The following is a 25,029-nucleotide window of genomic DNA, read 5'->3' as shown; positions in this document are numbered from 1 at the left end:
ACACCAGGAAGTGATTCAGGAAGAAAAATCATTGATATTTTTCCCAACACAGTCTAACAGATGTATGGTTCTAGACAGAGTACACATCTTGTTCACTTGGTACCACAAGATAGTAACAATTTGTTCCAATCAACAACTCCCTCTGACCAGGAATCTCAGGAAATAAGCTTGTGTTGAAGAGTGCAGTAGCTTTAAATTTCCTCTCTTCTCCCAGGGGACAGATGATCTAAAGTTTCATATTGTTTCTCTCCTGCTGCTAGATCCAGCTCGCGGTATTCAGCAGGACATACTCTCCTGCATTACATTGCTACCTCACTGCTACTCAACCTATACTTTACTCCCCTACCTTGCAGTACCTGAACACTGGGTACAGTCTGACTTCATGCTGCACACTACAGACCATCTCTATTTATCTCAACATGAAATTAAGGTTTTATCCACACAATACAGCGCAAGCCAGGTATCTGATATATTACAGCTTCTTTGGTAAACAACTAGTACCTTATTAGCCCATAAGAAATATGGATATATAATAATTAGATATAAAAATATTTCTCCTTTGCAATCATTTTGTTTGGTATTTCTCAGGCTCCAAAGCCTCGTAATGCCGTGGCCCATCTTAACTATTTCCCTGGCTTTCCTCAGCACTGCTGACATTGGTGAGGATAAATCTCTAATACATATATTAAAAATGTTCATGTGGGTTCCTGGCAGTAAAATAAGAGACCTCAACCTCCCTGGTCACTTCATGCTGTAAGACACAAGACTGTAATTAATTAATTAGTTTCTTCATTTCCTGCAAGGGTAAATGGAAGATAGGTAATGCACTGAAAAAAATAAGGGTAGTGTTAGGATTGCAGGTGATGCTCTAGGTTGTTGTTGAAATAAGACTGTATCTTGGTGATTTAACTTTATAAACTCCTGCTGACTTGGTCCACACGTACAGAGTCGCAGTTACTGACACGTTGTGTCTCATGTTGCAGCTTCTATAGAATACCAGGGAGCATGTGGGGTGAGGGTGGGATATTAATCCAGATGTACCTAAAGCCTGATCTGGCAAGGTAAAAGATACATTCATATCTCCTCCTGGTCTGTGGAGATCCACAGCCAGGAGCTCAGTCTTAACACAAGCGTTTTATTTTAACTCACACCTAGCTGGAAGTCGCAACTTTTGGCTGGATTTATTTAAATTTTGCTTTCGTTTAAATGGTTTCTTCGCTGTCCCGTTCCAGGCCTGCTCCACAGCCCGAGCACGGCCCCAGCGGCGGCTCCTCCGCGCAGACCCCGGCTCATTTCTGCCCGTTTTCGCCGGTTTTGCCGCATTCCCGCCGGGCGGATCTCCCGGGGCGCAGCGCCCCCGCCCGCCCGCGCTGCGGAACTGCCCTCAGCAGCGCGCTCGCTCCTTATTGCCTCCGCGCTCCCATCGCGAGGGATCATGTAAGCGCTGCTAAGACTCTTCATTATGTTGTTGACACTGTGAAGGTGGTTTCCTGTTTCCTTACCGGCACTGGGCTCGGTCGGGCGGTGCGGGGGTTGTTTGGAATCGCGGCGGCGCTCGCAGCACGGCGTTCACCTGGAGCTGTGCAGCGCCGGGCGGACGCGGAAACGCCCGGTTTGGGAGACAAACCCGCACACAGCGAGGGCGCGGGGCCGGTCAGTGCACCCTGTGCCCCCCCTCAGCCACAGCGCGGGCTTTCCGGGCGCCTTTTGGTTAAAAATAATTTAAGAAAATACAGAAACTGATCAGGCCATACGCTGGACACCCAGCAATTCGGGGCACTACAGAACAAGGGTGAGGGAACTCAAGAACTGAGTGCTGGCCTGAGGTACAGCCGTGGGGCTTTGTCTCAACAGTAACAGCGCCGTAGCCCCACATTCAAATCACTGCAGTGGATTTAATTTCTCAGCCACGCGGGCAGGGGTTTCGGTGGCAAAGGCGACGAGCGCCCGGCGCAGCCGCATTCAGCGACCTGAGGCCGTGACCGCGGCGGGGCGGCCCCCGCCTTCCAAGGTGATTTCCCGCCCGGCGCCGCCCGTTTCCAAGATGGCCGCCCGGTGCCTTTCCGAAATGGCCTCCCCGGAAGGGGCTGGCCGCCCTGCCCGCTCCCAAAATGGCGGTGTCAGCCACAATACGTCATTGTCGGCGGGGCGGAGCCAGCGGAGTCACCGCCTCACGGCGATTGGCCCCTCGCGCGCCCCGTCCGCCGCTCCGCTCTCATGGCAACGGGCGGAGAGTGGGGGCGGCCGGGCCGAGGCAGCGCGGCGGGGTGGAGATGGAGCCGGCCCGGGAGGCGGAGGAGCCCCCGGGGTCCCCGGCCCTCCCCGCCGAAGAGCCGCAGGGCGGCCAGCCCGCCGGGGCGCCCCCGGGGGAAGAGGCGCTGCCCGCCGCGGCCGGCCGGGAGCGGGGCGTCCGCGGTGCCGGCCCGCAGGGCCCGGGCGGGCGGGCGGCGCGCGGCAGGGGGCGGCGAGGAGGGGGCGAGAGCGGCCGGGCCGGCCGGCGGCCGCGCGTCACGGTGGACAGCTCCAAGGCCAAGACCTCGCTGGAGGCGCTGAAGATCAGCCTGCGGCAGCTCCGCTGGAGGGAGGTGAGCGCCCGCCCGGGCTCTGCTCCTTTCCCCGGCCCTTCCCTCCGCTCCCCGCACTGCTCTGCCCGAGCTGCCCCGGGCTCTGCCGCTGGCGAAGCGCTCCCCCCCCGCTCCCCCCCCGCTCCCCGCCCGCCCGAACCAGCCCCGAGCAGCCGCCGGCGCCCGGGGGCTCGTCCCGGCCGCTGAGGTTATTTCTAATTAGATGCCGAGTCTGGAAGCTGATCTGATTCATGACCAAGGGTGCAATCACCAGTTACGCAAGCCAAAATAAGGGTAATCGGATATTGTGCTTCAAAGCTTAAACTGTTCACTGCAAAGGGCAAGAAAGAAACCAACCCTTATGCAGAAATGCTTGCTGTGTCGTGTCGATCTCCTTTCCTTTTGCTCTTCCCTCATAGTGTGGTACATGATAAAGGCTCATGACAGTGGACAGAAGGTATGACCTGGCTGATCAGCTGTCCGATCTCATGGCAAAGCCTCGGTGTCACCGATTATCTTGAAGAGATGTCAAAGAGCATGGTGTATGAGTGACATGATATTAAACCACCTAATAAAGCAAACATAACAGGCTTTAGCCTGTAACAGTAACAGAACACCAGAAGCATGAAATTAAAGCCTCTAGCATGTACCTCTCACCCCTCAGCGCACCTGTGGCGTGTCTGTCAGCAGCCTCGCTCCGTGTTTTACTCAGTGACATGCAGCGCAAGGGGGACTTCACACTCAATTTCTTCATTTTTACGGTTAAGCTTTGTGTTCAGAGTGTGCGGTGCCATTCCAGCGAGTGTTTCTGAGTTACCGATTTAAGTTAGCCTCGTAGGTTATGTTGGTAATAAGCCACACTTACTGGTTCATTTTGTCTTTTCTGTTTCCTGAGATTTTACTGGTTTGCATCTCTGCCTTGCACTTGGTATTCTGTCCTACAAATGGACTTGTTTCACGTGCTCTTGTTCTCTCTTGAATATCTGCACTGTATTAATTAGCTTTGTCCTTCCTGCTCCGCATCCCCCCACAGCAACCACTTTTGCCTTTACTTCATCTTCTTTGTTTACTGTCTCCCTCAATATCCTTTCTCCTCCATCGCGTTGTTCAATCAATATTTTTCATTTAGTCTGTTGCTTCCTCTTCTGGCCACTTGGACTCTTACTTAAGAAGAGACCTAAGATGCAATTTTTGTGATGCTTGACTGTACTGTCTAGATGGGCAATAATTCATGCCCCATAAATAGGTCACTGTAATGCATTTTTGTATCTTTTTCAGCCTATAAATAGGTTAATAAGTATGAATGGGATGTTATCATTTGTGAAGAAAGTATTATATCAATGTATATGTGTCTAATCGGTTTTGTCTCTTTTTATTTTTCTTTATTTCCCTTCCACCCACCCACCCTGTCCCAAAGGTGGAAAGAGTAATGAAAGGGTAACCAGTATTAGCTATGACTCTTAACTAGTACTGTTGATGTTGTGAAAATATGAAGGCGAAAGTCTTCTAGGATGGGAGCGAGACAAACTGTTGACTTCAAGCCAGCAGAATTCAGCAGACACAGGGGATCAGTACACAAGATCTTGTCTGGATTTGAAGAGAAAAATAAGCAACATTAAGAGAAATCCAAGGAAAACTCTTTTATTCAAGTCACATATCATTTTGAAAGCTCTCTCTTTCAAATGTTTAGAAAAATAGCACTGAAGCACTAAAATGGCCAAAGGGCCTTGGAAATAGTTTCACTGTTACAGCAGGACCAGCAGAGGGAACACAGATGTTGTTTCTTGTAGCAAAAAAATCTTAGGAGTAGTAATGAAATGCATGTATTTTACATACTGATGTTGCAGGGGCTGCTACTCTCTTGTCATCCCGTGTGATACTTTTCAAGGTGATCGCATCTTGGGCTTTGATTTAGTATATTTGATCCTTCTTTTCCTCCGCCACTTTTTTTTTTTACATTTTTTCCCGTTGCTGCTGTAGTTTTGTTTCTGTTCTCCTCTCTGTTTGCTGCTGGATGTGTTGGCTTGAATATTTTGTTGGGCAGGCAAAGTTATAATGGGCTTTTAAAAGAGTGGCCTACTTCTTATCAATAACCTTTTCTGGCTACTGGATAGCATTATTACAGTGTTATGGAGACTTTTGTGGTGGTCTGGGTTTTGTTTTAAGTTGTAGGGTCTGAAATCTTGACAACATTGGTGAGCGGTTTATTCTATGGCACTGGTACACGTGGAAGAGGTGAAAGAGTTGAGGTTTTGTTATTGGAAGCAAAAGACCCCAAAATCCCCTCCCAACCTGTTTTTTTCAACTGTGGGTATTTAGAGTAAATTAAATGATCAACCGTGATAGCCCTGCCTGGGCTGGACCTTTTAAAAAGCATTGCAGGATTTTAATGTGCGTGCCAGCAGAGCAATTACTCCCATCACTAGATTGGACTGTCTGATTTAGGGTGTCAGATTCGTTAAATGAACATGATATGCCAAATGCAATAATGGGCACAAATTGAGCTTGCATCCTGAGTTTGTTCATCACTTAATAAATTATTTCTTCGGCTAGCTTTCAATTACCAGGAAAATGGAAGAAGCAGATGTCTCGGGCATCAAATATCCCAACGTGAAGCGTTTCATTTGTCTTGCTGTTCAGTAGCTGCGTGGAGGTGTAGAAATAGTTTGAAATTTTACGCTGGGAAAAGCTGACTAGAAGACGAGAGTCATTTAACTTGTCATTAAATGGGATCGAACAGACTGATGTGACCCGTGAGACAATTTAATTTATTGCCTTCCAATCAAAAGGTAGAAATGACCTGTCAGACCGATTTGACTGTGATTGATTATTAATAGTGTCAAAGCTGTGCAAACAGTTCTATTTGCTTTGTGACTCCTGGGTTATTTGTTGTTGTTCTAACAAGTGCCCCCCAACTCTGAATAAAAAATATTGTAAATAAATTCTGGGAGGAGTTAGTGAATTGATTGCAACCTGAGAGCTGTTTGCAGTGGCTGATTGTGGGACCAGGCTCATTTATTCTGCGCAGGACGGGCACGGAGCGGCCGGGACGGCTCCGCCGCGCTCCCACCTCCGACTCGCGGCATCGGTCAGGGAGATCTGGGGCTGTTCCAGCTCAGACCAGGTAGCACAGACAGCACAGTTTTACAAGAACAGAGGCAGCTTCAAGCCTCCATCATTCTCTTGAGCTTGTCCGCTGCACCAGGAGCTGGGAGGGGGCGGAAAGATCCCTTCTGCAATAAGGTGGATTTATACCTGCCCAGCACTGCCAGAAGGAGCCAAATAAACTTATTTATTCCTTTCCAAACACTTCTCTTTTGTAAAATGTAGTGCAGACAATAAAGAATCCTTCCTGGCTCATTCAGGAGGTGAGTTTGATCCCGTTGTTGGATAAATCCAAATAATGTGGATAATGGGAGCTCTCTGAGTCGCCCATGGGGCTGCGGTGCTCCCGCTTCCCAGAGCAGAGCTGCTCGCTCTCCGTGCGCTGTGAAACCATCTCTGTGCCGCGTTTGTAAAGCGCTTTGATATCCTCCATAGATGAAAGGTGTTATATAAATGCAAATTTCGTTTCCTTTCATTTCAATTCCATTTAATAAATAAAGAAATTGTTCAGGATTTAGAGGGAAAGGTGCTCTGAGAGTGAAGTCTGCATCTGTATTCCGGGTACACCTGTGCGGAAGGCGAAGGCCACTGATTGTCTTTCCCAGCCCAGCAGAATTAATTTTCACTTGTACAAAACCAGATTTTGTGGGCTGAATAATAATGAAATAAGTGAAGAATCCACTGGCTCTGTTAAACTGGGTATCTCATTGCTATGAGTAAGGAAATGAAAGGGATGCAGTGCTCAATTAGCATTTTAAATTAATTTTTCAAGGCTATTTACTGAGGAAACTGAAATTTTAGTGAAAGGAGTAAATCAAGTGATTTACTCAAAAGCTTTATGAGATTAATTTTTTCTGTCAAGTTGGAAAGAAAAATCCAGCGCTTAGAGAAATGTTTTAGAGCCATAAAAATTGACATTTGGAGTAAAGAACAAGTAGTTTCCGCAAGATACTGTAGTTCTTGCAGTAATAAGTGGTATTGAAGTCATTGTGTGATCAGAGTGGTAGATACTTCATACAAGTGTGTCCTGTGAGTGTGTTCCATATGGTATTTAATTAATGGCATCTACACGGAGTTGCAGATAAAATGGTTATTTTTTGGGTTGGTAGAAGGGACTATGTCCAAGAGAACAAGTGTGGCAAATAGGAACACCTTTTTACACAAAACTAACTATTTGTTATTATGCCATGGATTACAGGTGTTTGATTTCAACAGTAATTCTTTTCCTCCGGATTGTCGATGCTGCTAATTCGCGGGGCTTTTGTTCTTACTGCTGGGAGCTTTTTCTTTCTATACCACTTTGCTCCTATTAGAAGCTGTTGCCATTGGAAATTGGCAGCGCTGTTTTGGAGCTCTCCAGAACCTTTCAAAACGTTTTTGGTAATGGAAGGTTGTACACTCTTCCAATTCCTGCTGAAATCTTATGTGAATTGGAAAAGAAGCTCTTAAGTTGTTAGGATACTTCATATTGTTGAAATAATTGCCTTAGCCCTTAATAGTTGAAATATAAATGCTCAACAAACAAATTATAAGCTTTTCTATTAAATACAGGCTATTAGAGCCAGCAAGGGATTAATTCTGTATAAATTAATATATACAACAGTATTTATAAATTAATAATATAGTTAGTCACTTAAATATATTTCTTTGCACATCCATTTTAAATTTATTGCAGCTTGGATACGGATGTAAATCAGCTTGCTCAGAAAGCGCACTTACAACTTACTATTAATTTACACCACAGTTACTAACTCCATGTGTTCACTGCACTGAAGTACTGGGGCCAGCGCCGGCTCCTGCAGCCGGGGGTACAGACCCAGGGCGTGGGACTCCCCAATAACAGTGACATTGGTAAGAACAGGAGCTGATTTAGTAGCTGCCAGTGATGCCAGTTCCTGCAGGACCCATCGTGCTCTTTTCCCTCGCCGGTTGTTTATCACCCCTTAAACTGGGCAAAGAAAAAGCCCAACGCAAACCAGTGTCAGGGTTTGTTTGCTTCCAGCGGTAGTGCCCGCGATTGCTGTGCCTTCGTGTGCCGGAATTAAGTGCTTCTTAATGAAATTTTATTCCCTGTAATAATATTTTAAATTACGAGTCATGCTTTAATTGTGGTTGATAACAAGCTCCGAGTTCCTCAGTGCAGATCGTGCCTCTCAGTCATTTATTTTTAGCTTCTGGAAACCTTTCCCGATTTGTTTAACATCTTGAACTTCAGAGTCTTGAGCTGATCAAAATATTATTAGTTTTGCAAGTGAAATATAGGGCATGTTTTCTTTTGACAGTTAGAAGACTGTTCTTTTCTGGTTGATGCTTAAGAAGAGCGTTTGGAGGAGTAAGGAATGAATGGGGGTTGCTATGTTGCTTCCAAACCGGTCTCCCGTCTCTCTTCCAGTTCCCGCTGGGCAGGCGCTTGCCGTGCGATATCTACTGGCACGGGGTGTCCTTCCGAGACAACGACATATTCTCAGGTCAAGTCAACAAGTTCCCAGGTACCTTCCTTCTCTTTCTGCTTTAAACAAATGCTTTAAAACCATGCTTATTTTAACCGTTTCTATGCTTTACTGTTTTTCAGTGTGAATTATCTGCCTAATCAGCTGACAGTGTTTTTACCATATTGCCTTTCTGGGGGGGGTGATTTCCACTAAGGGCACATAAATATCAGAATGAGTGTCTCGAACAATTTCTGAACTGAAATTTATTTTGGAGAGAAAGTCTTTTTGATGAGAAGAATACTTCAGATGTATGAATTCAGGAAAAATAAGGGTGTTAGGCTATAATTTAAGTGAAGTGTGCAATTACTGTATGTTTTCTAGCCCTGATAACAGTGCTGTGTCTGTGGGTTTGGCTTTGATTCAAAGGGCGAAGGATCTGCTTTGTTTGGCGGATCTCGGGGAGCAGTTTGCGGTGCAGTTCCTTAGATGGATGTTTTAATATTGAAGAGTTGACGGCAGCCCTCATCTTCTGATGACTCTTCTACTTTTATAAGCTCCCTTTTTTTTTCCCTTGTTTAATCCCTGTTGAGATCTCTCTAAATAAGGGCTAAGAGCTTAGCTATTGACTTATCTAAGCCCTTTACTTCAGATTTATTGCTGCTCTTAGTATGCTGTGAGAATAAGAACCTTCAGATATCGAACTTTATGCTTTATTTATCCTGATTTTCTCCTGTCTGTGGGAAGTTGCTGTTCAAGTATTGGGTGGTGTAGCTTTCTGGTGGTTTAAATCGGTGTGAGATGAATGTAAATGTCCCTGTGTTCTGGCACACAAGTCGCACAGCACTCAAAACCAGAGTCCTTCAGGCCTGGACCTGATCTCCAGGAATGTTGCGCTACCTTGATGCTGGTTTTACTTAAATGAATGCAAAGTAAACACAACGTGGTTGATTAAATGACATTTTTACCTATTCCTGGAACGACTGGACTAAAACTTTCCCTCTATTACTCTGAGCCATATTTTGGATAACTAGTTATTTTTTTCTACTATGATACAGTAATACATACAATATGAAATATGGCAGGGGAATGCGACAAATATTTTCAACTTTATAGAAAGCAATGAGTAGAGTGTCTGCCAACAGGGTGAATAATGTAACAATTTACTTTCAGCATGAGACTCCAGTGCGGATTCTTCGTTGCTTTTAGACACTGTCCATTATTTTCCCAGGCATGACAGAGATGGTACGTAAAATTACACTGAGCCGGGCAGTGCGAACCATGCAAGATCTGTTTCCTCTGGAATACAACTTCTATCCTCGATCCTGGATCCTGCCAGAAGAATTTCCCCTCTTTGTGGATGAGGTAGGTTACTTTTACTCTCAGAATAGTATAACCTGTTGGATATTGTTGCCATAGTATAACCTGTTGGATATTGTTGCCATGTCATTCTTTGGTTTTTCATCGCTAGCAGATTATTTCCAATCACACCAGGGTGCTGTGGGTGACATCTTTCTCAATTTTCCTGAGATGATAGATGTAGTCTGGATGAACTGCTCTTGTTTATGTTGCAGAATAAACTTAAAACCAATTATGCTTCTCTGCAAGGCCCAGGGAAGAATAAACATGGTAGAACCATAAGCCCTTTCCATGCATATTCTACTGAGCTTTAGAGGGCTGAGGAGGTTCCAGCACAGGGGTGTGTGGAGTGCGGAACCTCACTCACTTCATTGTCACTCACATCTTTTCAGCCCATCCTGCCTGTTCTGTCCAAATTCTTCCAATCAGCATTCTGCAGCGTGCTTTGTTAAACATGCTCACACCTTCTTGAATAATTGTTGGTTTGAATTTCTTGTCACACTGTTGCTTTGTGCAAATATTTAGAATGTAATAAAATGCCATTCTTTTTCAGCTTAAAAGAAAAAACTGATGTATGTTAGTCTTTGGTTCTGTTATTAGAAATACATATTTTAAATATTGTATGAGTTTGTTTTAACCCTATCTGACTTGCCCAGTGCGTTCTTGTATTCTACAGTGACCTCTGCTTGGAAAAGTGAGAGGAAAAGGTGTGGGCTTTCATAGACTTCTGTACTGTGTGTTACTTTTTAGATAATTACCATATCCACAATTAAATCCATGAACATATTTTAATATATACTCTACAAGCGTGCTGGGCCACGGCCATGGCGCTGCTAGTAACAGTAAGAATGAACAAAATCCCAATAGTACTTCAGCCGCATTGCTTTCGAGGTAAGATTGATTTGTAAAAGGAGTGTAAATCATCCCGTTAATTTAGGTCTGACAGGTGGATAAGCGCAGGTAACTTGGAAGTAAACTTTCAAAGCGGGGCACTGGGGCTCTAGGGGTGACTCTTGGGTTCCGTAATTAGCGGCGTGGCGCTAATTGCGCAGCGCGGTGTCTGTCCAGCCCGGCCGGTGCACCGACCCGCACGCCGGCACCAGGGGGCGCTGCAAATAAATACTTGTGTCTGGTTGAACGGTTACTGGAGTGAAAACGATCCGTTTTTGTTCCAAGAATAACAGATGTCCAGTAACACACTCCTAGGAGTTTCCTTTGCATATGTTCTTCCATCTGTGTTTGAGAAAAGCATAGTTTGTGTTATCAAACATTATATTTTATGTTGTAAGAGTTTATGTTCAGCTTAGCGTGAGTTTGTAATGTAACCTCTCTAAAACAAGAAAGAATACAAACCAAAAAATTCCAAATCCCCAGTGAACTGTAAGTGGTTCAGAACGCTTTTCACACGCAGTTTCACGATATTTCATGGTGCTGATTTATGCGTATGTGCTTTATGTTTGCTTTACAACCCAGGGACCCTAATGCTGCTGAACACGTCAGCTCTCTGAGAGGGAATTTGCAGCATATTCAAAGGGAAGGCAGAATACAGCACGTGTGGGGCCTGCACGTTAGACATTCCCCTATAGGAACTGGCATATGCTTGAATATGGGAATGTCACGTGTACGTTTATCTGAGCAGAAGAGGATTTACCCATCTCCGGTACTGCTGGAAATAAAGCCGTATTGTCACGGGCTGCAGCTACTAAGTATGTAGCTCTATATAAGTTGTGCTGAAACTTACCTTGCTACCCCTTCGCTATTATTAGTGTTCAAGCCCTTTAGGGCACAGTTAATTACCAAAGGTCACAAATTCTGTGTCACTGTAGGTACAGGTTGGACATAAGATGGGGATAAGTTGGGTTGGACATAAGTAGGGGATTTTGTGGCAAAGGGCTGGGCTGAGACATTAACACCTTTGAGATTTGACCTGTAATAGAAACTCTTGAATTTAAATCTTTGGCTCCTCCTGAAGCACAACATTTCAAATTGATTCCTCTGTCAAATATTCCTATTGTGCTTCACCTCTGTAGGTGTGATTGTGAAATTTTATCATACATTTCTACTGGTCACTAAATCAAATGCTGTCAGCTTTTCCTGGTTTCCCCTATACCTAAATCCAGATAGAAAACACTACAGCTAATTTAATATTAATCTTCTGTGCTTGAAAAGCCAGTAAGTGATGAGAAAACTGCGCTCCTGAGTTTGTCGTGGATGAGCTTCATATTGGAAAATACCAATAAAATGGTAGTTCCCTTAGTGTCATTTGTACTGAAATGAAATGGTGATAAGTATTTTTAACAAGGGCTTAAAAGCTCATTTTACTAAGTAGATACATATGTAGTTATTTTCAATATTCATCTATTTTTTAACCTTCTAAAACATTTGGTGCTAACATGGCACCATAACAGAAGAGTTACAGATAAGCAAATGAGGTGCTATGGAAATCACCCCCTCACTAACAGAGAAGAATCGGCTGGAACCTGTGTGATAAGAGCTTATTTCTGATGGGCAGTTCCAATTGCTGCAGAGTAACCAGGGCCCTGATCACCCTCATGGTGCCGCCTTTGTGTTGTCTGTGAGGATGATGAATAGGCCTCGTATGATTAATTTTTAATAAGAATCTAATTTGGACAGTGTAATTTCCAGCACAGCAGATTTTTGGTGGTTTAATCAGGTTTTTGGCTTTTGGATACCTCTTAGGCATAGACATGGATATTCCAGTCTTCGTGCTGTCAAATCTTATAGCCCATTATATGCATTTTTTTCAGAACGCGATATTCATTCAGCCTGAGTTTCCTCATGAAAGGCAAACCTGCAACTGGATCAGATTTTCGTGCATGAGACATCGTGTTCTCCTCTTCAATTGCCTTCCGAGGCATTTGGATCTAGATCTCAGTTTTAAACCATATTTTTTTTTCCTTTTAATTCTTCTTGCTTTCCATGCGAGGATGCAGGCGCTGATTCTGTTAATTTAACTTGTTAGCGGTATATTTGATGTAACTTTTTAAGAAAGCTGAAAACTGGAAATATTACTATGTGGGAAAAGAATGAAATATATATTTTATGATGGCTTCTAAGCATTTTGCGTATTAAAGTGCACGCTGTAGGCAGCGGGTGTGCGGTTTGCGAGCTTGCACAGCAGAGCGCACCGAGTTTCACACCGAACCGGCACAGCGAGTGTTCAAACCGAACACCCGTGCTGGCCCGGGCCTGGGGCGCCTCGGGGATTCATCCAGCTGTTCTGATTTGGTACAAAACACCATCAAATTCCTGATTTCACACGAGGTGTTTAAGTGAAGCATCTGAATTGTCACCTACTCTGAACAGATCTTCCTAACGCAAATCAAAGCCACTGAGAAGAGCTGTTAACATCGTTACAGGAGTTTCTGTATCTTGCATTGGATAGAAAGGTGGTAATTACAAGCCAGACCTGAGGGGACTTCTGGTATTAATTAGAAAAACCTTCATTTTGGAGAATGGTGGTAGGTAGCAACTGCAGCATAAACTCTACGCTTTGTTTAATAAACTTGAGGCGTTTGTATAATACCTGTACATGGCTCAGTGTTCCCCAGTTTTACTAACGCTGGGCATCTGATCGTGAAAAATAACTCAGGGGTAGGAAATGTATTATCAGTGCCAAATATTTACTTTATCTTTCCTTCTGGTATTGTTTGCATCCATATCTCCATAAATAAGCTGCTTTTCTCTAGGTACATAACATTTTAAAGAAGTTTCTGGAATCAGTTATACAGTGGCTCATTAAATAAAATGGCCTTTTATCCGCACTAGTAACTCACGCTCTTTTTGTTTGTCTTTATGCTCATCAGCGCTGTTTATCTTCTACCTTTTCGGCACGGTGTTTACTACTACAGCGATGTGATCGTTTGTATTTCTTCTTGTTTATGAATGCAATGTGTTGGCTCCCATAGCATCAGCCCTTCTTCCACCTTGATGAGTGTCTTGTGGTGTAATTCTTCTCCTCTAGGTGCGCATGCTGAAGGACAGCGACCCGTCCTGGAAACCCACGTTCATCGTCAAGCCCGACGGCGGCTGCCAGGGGGACGGGATCTACCTGGTGAAGGACCCGAGTGACATGCGGCTGGCGGGGAGCATCCCCGCCCGGCCGGCCGTGGTCCAGGAGTACATCTGCAAACCGCTGCTCGTCGACAAACTCAAATTTGACATCCGGCTTTATGTCTTACTCAAGTCTCTAGAACCCTTAGAGATTTATATAGCCAAAGATGGACTCTCTAGATTTTGTACAGAGCCCTATCAAGAACCCACTCTGAAAAATTTGCACCAGGTTTTTATGCACTTAACCAACTATTCGCTAAATATCCATAGTGGGAATTTCATCCATTCTGACGATGCAAACACTGGCAGCAAGAGGACTTTTTCAAGCATTCTGTGCAGACTGTCTTCCAGAGGAGCTGATGTCAAAAAGCTGTGGTCAGATATCATTTCACTGGTGATTAAAACAATTATTGCACTAACACCAGAACTGAAAGTTTACTATCAGTCCGACATACCAGCAGGGAAGCCTGGGCCAACTTGCTTCCAGGTAGGTGGAAATTTCTGCCAGGAGTGGATTTATTTCTGTGTGTGGGTTAATTCCCGCGTGTTTAATTCCTTTTCTAAAAGCTTTCTCGAGTTACGTTGCTGATCCCTGGCTGGATGTAGCGCATCCACTGAATACTGCAGCCCCCCTTGTCCTGGGTGCTGAGGTTGCAGGGGGTAGTGTGAAAGCAGCCATTCATATCAAACACAAATGGCTTCAGTAACTATTCAGCAATACAGCATGTTTCTCCGTTATTTTTCTTCTGTCTCTCAAATGCTTTTCTCCTGAATGTTGACATATGGGTGACCATTGCGTTCTCTAGAACCACACTGTGAGTAGGACTGAAGTAACACGTTGCTTGTCGTGCACAGATTTTAGGGTTTGACATTCTCCTGATGAAAAACTTGAAGCCCATGTTACTAGAAGTAAATGCAAACCCCAGCATGAGAATAGAGCACGAGCAAGAGGTAAGACCTCTCGGCACGATGGCCAAGTTGGAGTGGAACTGTTCGGGTTTGGTTTTCCGGGCTATTTTTCTGTGTTTGAAAGATGGAAGCTGTCTGCTAACACAAAACCTCCAAGGTTCTGTGTAATTTTCTGCTTTGAAATCATTGCTAATCTTATACACTGGAAAAATGACTTATTGGAATGGCGAAAGCTCTGCATCATCTTTGTCATAAATACATTTATTCATCATCCTCTGCAGTTGACTTAATTGTGTTTAGGGGATTGCTAATAATTTTTTTCATTTTGTGTACGTAATCTAAATGGTGCCATTGGCAACAACCTTTTTTGAAATATCTCAATTTACTAGAGAAACTTGCCAAAAGATGTTGTAATATGATACTGAAAATGTGAAGGTATTTGTGCATTCTTTAAGTATTTTGTCATTTATCATTGTGTATTTAACACACATGTGACATGCATGAAGTCTGAGCAATTGTGGAATAAATAATCTTCAGTTCTATACTGAATCGTTGTATCCCTTTGTGATTTAAAGCTTTCTCCTGGAGTGTTTGAAAATGTCCCAAGCGCTGTTGATGAAGAAGTGAAGGTCGCTGTGATCAGGGACACGCTGCGGCTGGTGGACCCTCACAAAAAAAAGAGGAGAGATGTGCAGTAAGTGTGGAGACTCTCTTTGGGTTTTGCAAATTATTATAAAAGTGAAATAATTTTTTTCCAATTATGGAAGTCTGTCCATGACTATGAGTTCCCAATTGTAGGGCACAAGGGTCCTGGTGACAGCAGGATGACCATGAGCCAGCACTGGGCCCTTGTGGCCAGGAAGCCAATGGGACCTGGGGTGGGTTAGAAGGGGGTGGTCAGTAGGTCAGAGAGGTTCTCCTGCCCCTCTGCTCTGCCCTGGGGAGACCACACCTGCAATATTGTGTCCAGTTAACACTTGCAAGTTCTGTATTATTGTAATATTATTGTAAGATCAAACCGTTCTTTCAGAGTCAGCGCCAGGCACAGGGGTCGCTGTGGTCGCTGTGGCAGCGCCATCTGTGCCGTGTGCTGCCCGCACTTAACCCGCACCCTCGAGACGGCCTCGGCGCGTGGAGCTGAGGAAAGAGCATTTGTTAACCTGTAATTATGGAACTAATCGTGTCTTTTTTTAATGCCAAAGTTATGTCAGGCATTCATTAACTATATACTAGAAATGGAAAAAAGGCAAATGATAATTAGAAATAAATTCACGGAGAACGCCGGTATGTGTGGAATGCTTGTTGGACTGAGGATTCTTCTCTGATACATTTTGAGTACTAAATAATTTATAACGGGATTAGTTTGTGATGAGATAACCCATTGGCTCTTCACAGCAAGAATTCATCAGTGATGCAGCCTTTTTCGGTATAATCTGGTTAACAGAGCATTTTGTTGATGAATATCTATGTGTCTTCACTACAAGTCAATCCTGTTTCTTGCCGCAACGGGCAATATTCTGATAAGGTTTTGTGGGGGTGTGTGGGAACTTGTGTGACAAGGACCCAGCCACTCAGCTGAAAGGGGGTTTCTGCTATTTTATTCTTCTTTTAACTTTTTATTTTTCCTAAGGAAATTATGCAGGAGCCTTTTTGCCCTGCCTTTGTTTGCTGGCCTAGTCCTCTTTTCCTTAGGCACGCTTAATTTAGAATTCAAGTTTCGCTCGTAATTAAGACATGAAAACATGAAATAAAACAAGATGGAAGGTACTGACGGTGGCTGCGTTTGCGTGGCAGCACTGTTCTCATGATTTTAAGGCTGGCGATCGTCCAGGCCCATGACATCCTGGAACAAACACAACCATTTGTGGCCGAGCTGCTTTCTTGGAAAGACGGAATTTTAAACTCCTCTGTAAATCTGTTACACATTACCAAACAAAGCTCACTTTCTTCTAGCGTTACTGCAGAGCGAATTCAGGGGGCAGTGATGGCCAGTAAGCTTGATTTCTGTTCTGAACATCTGTCACTGCTAATTTCAGAACGTCGTGGTGGTTTTTCCAGCAGTGGGAGCTCTTTTGACTTGAATTTGTGATCTGGTGAAGACCTTCAGCACCAGCTTAACCGGCTGCTCGCTGTGGCATCAGGAGGGAGTTTTCATCCTTGAGTCAGAAATCTAGTGTAAAACAAGGTGTGGAAGTGTCAGTTTTCTTACTGAACAGTGTCACGCAGGGCAGGCTGGCACGTGTCCCTTTGTAGGACTGGAAGCATCTTTTACCGCATTCATTTTTATCCAAGTCTCCAGTAGGCAACATGGTCAGAAAGCCTGGCTGTCCCAATGTAGAGTGAAATCCTTGGCATGTAGCAGCAGAAGGTAAGGGGCAGGACTGTGTTCTATCATGTTTCGACACAGAAACTTGTATAAAGCTTGCCTGGCAGTAAATGTGCTGCTCTTGCAGCAGAGGTGAGTTCCCAGCCCACTGATGGCAGGCGGCTTCAGCTAAAGGGAATCTGCACCCTGAAATGAATGGTCTAATGACACCAAACAACGTTTAAAGTAAATCAGCGTTACTTATGTAAACAGCAGTTTAATTAAGATAATCACTGATGCAAATCATTGTTTATATTGTGACTCCAACAGAAAATCAATTTTAAAAGGCTTCACAAACTTCTGCTTTTTTGTGCCTAATTCTGAATCTGTATAAGTCAAAATTGTCTTCGTTTCAGCGGTTGATTAATTATTAGCAATTTATTCTTTTAAAAATTGTATTAGATTTGAGGAGCGAAAAGGAGTCTCAGTCTTCCCTCACTCTTCCCTCCTTCCAGTTTTGGGTGATGATATGGGAGGGAATAGCAAAATTCAGTCTATAAACAATTGGCCCAGGACTGGTGCTACAGGCAGGGCTTTGGGTTCTTTGGTGACGGCTGGTTTTACAAGACACCAGTCCAAAAAGTGATACGTGGGAAAGGTTTATCTCACAGGGGCAAAAGGATGCTGGGACAGGAATTAGCAGGGCTCATTTGGAGAGCTTTAAACTAGACTCGAAAGGGGATGGGGCTGTAGCTGGGCTTGCATCAGTGGGGCATCACTCTAGAGTTCATGGAGGCTGGGAGGCCTCCCATACCTCATCTGTGTGTTCCTGCTCCATGGGGGGATTGCACTGGGTGAGCTTTCGACGTCCCTTCCAACCCCTGACATTCTGGGATTCTTGTATGCAAATATTGTATATTCTCCCCTGGGTGGTAGATGTGAATGTTTGACTGGTGGTATAATTGCAAGCTGTTTGGAGGGGGTCTGTTTAAATGTCTTAGGAAGATAATTCATATCATCTCATCAATGCTAATGACCTGCTTTCCTGTCCTGTCAAAAATATTTGTGCCCTAGTTTATTAATGCTAATTAATCCAAAGATAAGAGACTTCTTTATATTTTTGTTGCTGTTTATTCTGTGTTCCGGTATGATCGCCTGGCTTTACATGCCTACTTTCTTACATATTTCAAGACAGAAAATAACCATTTTATTCTTTTGGCAAAGAAAGCATAGTATTATGACACATTTGTCATTAGAAATACAAGTTGTTTATGGAATAAAATCTGCTTTTTACTTGCTAGACATGAAGGAGGTGCAGCCCCCTAAGTAATATGATGACTTTATTCAGCACTGAAATAGCCATTGACAGAAGAAAGAATTGAAACACTTTAGAAATGAAATGTAATTTAATCTATGGCTGTTAGAAAAACAATCAATTCATTGTGCCCACAGAAATGAGTGGGTTTGTTTTATTACCTATTATGGTATTGCTGTTTCATTGCTAGTTTATCTTCTCTTGAGTGCTGTTCTCTGTACAAACCACTGCAGTGTTTTTCTATTTGAATTCAGACGTGAAATTTATTTGTGACGTTCTGATGTATATATTTTGTCTTTATCAAATATGTCAGGTATGATTCTGTTTCTGAATGCCGTGGCTCTAGCAAATGGCAAATGTGATTAACTAATTTTCTGAGCAGGAGGAGCTCAATATGGTGTCTGATTTTTGCAGACACTGGTGAATGTCACTGCCCAGAGAGCACCCTGCAAATATTCATGTTCCTCAGTTTGGCTTTTTTTTTTTACACTAAGTGTTACATAATTAGGAAGAAATTCTAATGGAGGTTTTGTAGAACTTACTACATGAAAGAAATGACTCTTTTGTTGCACAGAACAAGATGGTTGGTTTTTTTTCCACTGTGTGGATTACGTATCTTTCTCACTTTATTTCCTTCTCTGATATAAGACAAAATTAATAGTTTCTAGGAGAAGAATATGTGATCTGCATTAATGGACATCCAGAAAGTCATTCCTGTTTCTACTCCTGTACTTTCTGCCTTAAACGTACCCGAGGATGACACGGCAGCCTCTTCACGGAGTGGGTCCCACCCTGTCCCCCTGCCCCGCTCTGCCAGCACTGCTGCTCTCTTGGGCATCTCAAGGATGTTTTCCAAGTCTTAATGCTCTTCTTAATTTGTTGATATGGAGGAGCAATTTTGCGCTTCCTTATAGAAGGAAAAAGAAAGTTGGAAATCACCTGTGTGGCTTTATTCCACTTATTTTTTCCAGCCATTTTTTATTCAGTTTTATAACTCCCCCTGGTGTTTGTGCCACGTTTAATGGAAATATGAAAACGTACTGTGAAAAAATGTCCCGAGAGTACTGTTAGCCTAGATCTTGATGATGATGAAGTCGTTTTGACTATTGGTTCCTGTGTTTATCTCACTATACATGTTCTGAGGTTGCAATTGTGCGATGGGGAGGTGTAAGAGGGTCAGAAACTCAGCGCATAAATATATGGAGCGACTGAATGGGAGAACAGTGGTGTTGCAGCTGTCACCGATCAGAAAATAATGGCTGTTCTTCAGTCTCCTTGTAATGAGTGGCCGTGTCGTGTTCCACAGGGATTCATCGCGCAGAGTTCTCGGTGTCTTGTGTGCTGCATGGGGTGGGTTTAGGGCTTGTAAAAATAAGCAAGTAATAAACCTGCCGATGGCACTATCAGTATGTTGGTTTCCATTTGCTAATGGATTTTACGAGCTGACTGCCAGAGCTTTAGGTTGATCCGCGCATCCCTTTGCTATCACTTGGAAGTCTGGTCAGGTTTTCAGCTATTCAAATGCTGCTCAAGCGCCACCTCTTCATTCCAAGCCTTATTTCTGCCCGAGAGTGTATAAACTCGTATGTGTGGCTTTCTTGAGATTGATCTTTCTACTCTGGTTCATTTTGGAGGCTGACACAATTTTTTTCTCCATCAGTCAAAACGACCCAGCATTCATATTCAGGATCATTCTGCCAAAGCACATTGAATTAGACCCTTTCTCTTTCCTACAGGGCTTTTTGGTTTATTCCTTTATCAGGCAATCTGCCAACTTCAGTATCAATTCCTGTCCGTTACATTAGCCCGTGCGGCTTTTGATGAGTTAGACAGGCGAGGGAGACTTTTAAATGTGATGTTTGTCAATGTTACTTCAGTCTGGATTAGTGAAACGTTAACTTTGTTCTTCTGTACTTGGGGAGTATTTATTTCTACTGCTATTTCTCATCCTGCTCAAGAAGAACCGGCCTCAACGACTCTGTTCAGTTGTGTGAAGCAAATGTTATAGGTGCCTTGATCTTTGCCCTCTGTTCTTGCTTTTCCAATTATGTATCTGCTTGATCCTGAAGAGCTTTTAACCGTTCTGCTGTTGATTAGGACAGGCCCTGCTGGGTTGTACAAGCGATGGTGTGAGATGTCCAGCCGCAAAACAGGCTCTGCAGCCACACTCTGTGTAAGGAAGGAACTTTCTGCTTATCAGATTGATTTAATTGAAATCTAATTTGTTGCTCGTATAGGGAAAGTGAGTTTATTCTCTGTCCCTGTACACATTGTACAAACGCCATCTCTCTTCCCCTGCTAGACTGCAGTAGTCACAGCTGCCTAGTGCAAAGAGAAAGAGGAAAACGAGCAGTTGTTTCCTTTGTTAAAGTGCTTAATTTTTTTAAAGTACATTTTTAAGAGATAGTACTGCATCTGCTTTCTTTGCTTTTGCTATAGTTCCTCTTCAGTTTTCAATACAAGAAGGCTGGTGTGGTTTGGAGTTTAAACCGCTGGTTTTCTCCCTCTACGTGCGGGGCGGGGGCAGCAGCCGCTTCCCCTGGCCCGGTGCCTTCAGTGGATCTGTGTTCAGGCAGGGAAGGTGATTAGCAGTTAGGCTTGAGATTAGCAGGTAGGCTTGAGTGCAAATTGGTTTTTTCCTGACACCTCACTATGCTAATCTTTCGAGCTGAGTTTCTGCTATCAGCAAAATCATCTTCACCTCTCCTCAGCCTGTAGCTTGCTAACATAATGTGGTTTTCGGGCGGTACCTTAACTGAGTGCAGGAACAGCGTGCTGCTGCGCTCTTCTCTATGGAGCTTTGCGGTGGCTTTTGTACATGGCACAATGTTCATTATTAACCTGCAGTGAAATACTTCTCAAATGAAACCTGATTTTCAGAATGTTAGCTTAATTGCTGTGTCTGAAATTAAGGATATATGTTTATTTAATACGACATTTTTTCCTTTTTACTTTCTCCAGTGTGTGTCTGTGCTGTACAGAAGCAACTCTGCTTTTAAATGATTTTTTCCAGTTGGCCTCTAATGTAAACTCCAGTAACTTCTCATTTTCTGTAATCTTTATGATACTAAATTGCTTTCCACCAGATGGTTTTAATAAAATAAGTGTACAAGTATTTACTCTAAAGATAAATTGTAGTGCGTGTCTATGTCTGTATATACAGCATGTCTATGCGTATATTTGTATATAGTATAAAAATGTCTTATTTCTTACGTGTCTCCTTGCTATCTTTACAATCTGTGTGTTATGTGGACCTAAAACTACGACCAGCCATGATAGTTTTGATTGCATGAAGTCGGTGGGGTGAGCCTTGAATACTTTGTCGTGGTTTCCAGTTACATCTTGCTGAATGATTCAGGTGACTGCGGAGCTGCAGGATGCACTCGTTGTTCTCTCAGAAATCGCACAGCCCACGCACAAATTCATTTAAAAAAATAAGGTTTCATGCAACCTAGAGGATGTTCTAACACACCGGTCAGCCAAGGGCACACGAGGGTAATGGTGCTTTATTAGGGTAACAGTAAAATGGAATAAATGAATGCATACACATAGATTATATCCCTGAATGCCAGGGGAAAGTTCTTACATGCAAGTGCCTTCTAAGAATGATTTGCAATGAATTTAGATATCATGGTTAAGAATGGGAGAACTTGTAGCAAGTACTCGTCAGTCCTGGTGCAGCTGTGAATTGTAGAGCAGATTCAGTGATCTAATTACCCCATCTTGTTCTAAGAAATAAGACAATTCATGTATGTGTTTTCATTTGACGCAAACCATTAATTTGCTGTGCTGTACCGTGAGAGCCCGAGCTTGGCGGTGTTAGTTTGAGCACAATATACTCCGTTCTTCTGTCAGGATGGACTGAAGTGCCCAGGAGCCACTTTCCTTTGGCTGCCAAGTGTCCACTGGCTCGTGTGTGGAGGTAGAAAGGACCCTGGTTTTCATTGCAAGTTTAATTTTGCTGATTTTCACATGCAGTTATTAATTTTTTTCAACTGGGGTTGCTGAGATCTTAATTCTCCTTCATCCTGTAAAATGAAATAAAGAATGGCCAGGTTTGTCTTCACCTAAATAACCTGTGAGGTGAGATCTCAAAACGTGAGGCAGGGCCTTTTTCCTTCCCAAGAAAACACCAGCGAAGGAAAGATGGAGATTATCTGATTATTTTTTTTTTCAGGAGCTTTATTATTCTCAGCAGCTTCGGGCCATCAGAAAGTTCCATGTTCTCAGATACTGCTCATAATGAATATGAATATTAGATCATAACCATATCTGAGAACTGTTTGCTTATTCCCCGGTTTGTACTCACATCACAATGGTGAGGGAGTGCAGAGCAGGTTTTCAAGGGACAGCAGAATGAAGTGCTTGGGATTTTGGTTTGACTGAAGCATGGGCACTGAGCAGAAGAATAACATATTCCCTCTCCAGATATCCTTCAGGTGGCAGTTCTGCAGGATCCTGGTTTCATTACATCAATCACACACAGCTTAAGGCTTCCAAAAACACAGTCACAGACAGATGTTGAGCCTGTCTGGGGATTAGAAATATCCTCTTCCATTAAGTATAAATTAACTTAATCACCAGGTATGAAAGATAAGCAGCATAAACATCGTTCCCTGAAGCTTTCATTAAAATTAAAATTCTATTTAAAACCAGGCTCGTATTTTCTATGACTTGATCCCCCTTCAAAGAGATTATATCTGCTGTAAATTTTTACTGTGACAGAGTGACAGAAATTAATGTATTGGGGGCAGTGCTGTTCTCTATAATTTAACTTCTGCTGCTAGTCATCTTTTAGCAGGAGCAGTGATTGGCTTATTTTTAAGTAATAATTGGTCTCCGGTCTCTGAAAAGATGAGAAAGCAGTAAAAGTGCCTCGCACCCAGTTGCTGCGCAGCGGCAGCACAAGCGAGGCGGGTGAGCAGCAGCGCGCAGCAGCCGTGTTCTCTGTGCGTAGCATTCACCTGCCTGAATAGGAGGATTACTGCTGATAAACGCAATTGCACCGCTGCCTCTGCTCCGCTGGATGAGAGGGTAAAGCTCCTTTTCTATCCCAGCGTAATCATGACTGCTTTCTAAGAATAATTTCCACAATACCGTGGGATTTAGATATTTTTTATTTTCCTGCCATAAGACACTTGGTCTCATTTAATGTTGATTTCAGTCTATTATCAGGCTTTACAACTGGTTTGCATTTGCAATATCCTGTATTACTATTTTAGGGCACACTTTTCTAAAGAAACAAAGGAAACTCTGGAGAAATAGCGAGGCCCACGGGAAAGGCTCCGTACAGCTCCTCTGAGAGGGACCTGCTAACCCTTCAGTAGCACCTCTTGAGACAACCAATGACAGGACAAGGGGTAATGTGTTCAAACTGGAACACAGAAGGTTCCACTTAAATATGAGAAGAAACTTCTTCCCAGTGAGGGTGGCAGAGCCTGGAACAGGCTGCCCAGGGGGGTTGTGGAGTCTCCTTCTCTGCAGACATTCCAACCCCCCTGGACACCTTCCTGTGTAACCTCATCTGGGTGTTCCTGCTCCATGGGAGGATTGCACTGGATGAGCTTTCCAGGTCCCTTCCAATCCCTGACATTCTGTGATTCCATGATCTTTAATGAGAAGTGGTTAGTTTTATAATAAATCTGCCCAATCGGAAGAGGCAGCAAACCAGACTGATGTCTGTGGAGCCTGGAGTGTGATACGTGGTAAACAAATATTAACAACGCTGGTGGGACAGGAGCTGGAGAGTCTGCGCCCACAGATGCTGTGCGAGAGCTGCTGCCGTGGTTGGTTCAACCTTTCCAACAATCTGATGCGCTGTTTTGGTTTCGTTAAGCAAATGGCAAGGCTGTGGTGTATACTTTGAAAATACCTGTGGTTGCCAACTCTCAGAAACCACCTCAGTGGGCTCCACTTCGTCCACCCTTCCAGACCAAGGCAGTGTCCGCCCTCCACGAAGATGCAGGAGGAGTTAGACTTGGTCACACTCACAATGAGGTCAAAATCTGGTGAGGCAGTTTTACTGCTTTGTTTCTGCAGCTGAGATGTTGATTCTTGTTCCTTGGAGGGAGATGGGAACTGTACCAGCTCTCCGTGCATTCTGCTGCCAGGAGACAGGATGCTGCTGCCTTCTCCAAATGTATTTTGTATGATGTGAAGTCAGTTGTCAGCCAACAGCATGGTGATTAGCAACCCTGATTTTAACGTGACTGATCCTGCTCTTTGAAATGTGGACTCTCTACTGCGGTTGCTCTGACTGCCTCCAAGCACCCTCCAAGTGTTGAATAAACTATATGTAAGAGCAGCAATGTTTCTAACATAACTTCAAAAATCCCTTAGTCTGTGGGGTTTAACATTCTTTTAATTCTTTTATCTTTGTGCGACTTTATTATTATTTTGAAAGAGGCAATGCGAGTGCTATTGATTTCATTTTGCCAGAGGGTGAAGAGCAGATGAATATTCAGTTTCTTCAAATGAAACTCGCAAGTGGCCGGTACAAAACCAAAGCTGCTGATTATTCACACAACGTGCAGTCAAACTTAATAAAAGCAATGGGATTAGCTCATAAAAGAAAATTCATGAATGGTTGATAACGCAAAGACGCTGTTCTGGCCTTGACTCACTGTTCCTAGAGGATTTACTCCAGTGAATGAGCACACAAACACATTCAGACCTACGCGCTCCAGTAAGAAACACGGATCTGGTTCTTGGGAGATCCACATCCTGTGGTGCTAAATGGGTGGATAGATTTGTCATGCAAAATATTCTCTGCTGTTAACTATGTTAACATAGTCCTTGCTTTGAGAATAGAGGCTCAGCTGAGGGAATAATTATAGCTTCAGAATCCAGAACATAATATTTTCTTTTATTAGGTAAGCAGTTGTCAGCTGATACTAAAATTGTTTAATTTTTACTTCTAGCAATGCCCTAAATGTTAAATACATCAAGTGAGCATTCTTAGAAATATTG

At 43.5% G+C, this 25,029-nt stretch overlaps 1 protein-coding gene across 2 annotated transcripts in view; it reads left to right on the top strand.

The window, feature by feature from the left end:
* Positions 1 to 2,251: 2,251 nt before the first annotated feature.
* Positions 2,252 to 25,029, top strand: part of TTLL11 (tubulin tyrosine ligase like 11) — a 31,249-nt gene continuing 8,471 nt past the window's right edge. For both annotated transcript variants that reach the window (XM_080356066.1, XM_080356065.1), the window contains exons 1-6: positions 2,252 to 2,585; positions 8,062 to 8,158; positions 9,330 to 9,463; positions 13,443 to 14,018; positions 14,387 to 14,482; positions 15,016 to 15,134. In XM_080356066.1, the coding sequence (XP_080212192.1) occupies positions 2,274 to 2,585; positions 8,062 to 8,158; positions 9,330 to 9,463; positions 13,443 to 14,018; positions 14,387 to 14,482; positions 15,016 to 15,134 (1,334 nt within the window). In that variant the 5' untranslated portion in view covers positions 2,252 to 2,273. The remainder of the gene's footprint in view (positions 2,586 to 8,061; positions 8,159 to 9,329; positions 9,464 to 13,442; positions 14,019 to 14,386; positions 14,483 to 15,015; positions 15,135 to 25,029) is intronic.

The sequence above is a fragment of the Nesoenas mayeri genome (genome assembly GCF_963082525.1).
Source record: "Nesoenas mayeri genome assembly, chromosome: 18".
NCBI lineage: Eukaryota > Metazoa > Chordata > Aves > Columbiformes > Columbidae > Nesoenas > Nesoenas mayeri.
The sequence above is the reverse complement of the archived record's forward strand: the minus strand, read 5'-3'. Positions and strand labels throughout refer to the sequence as shown.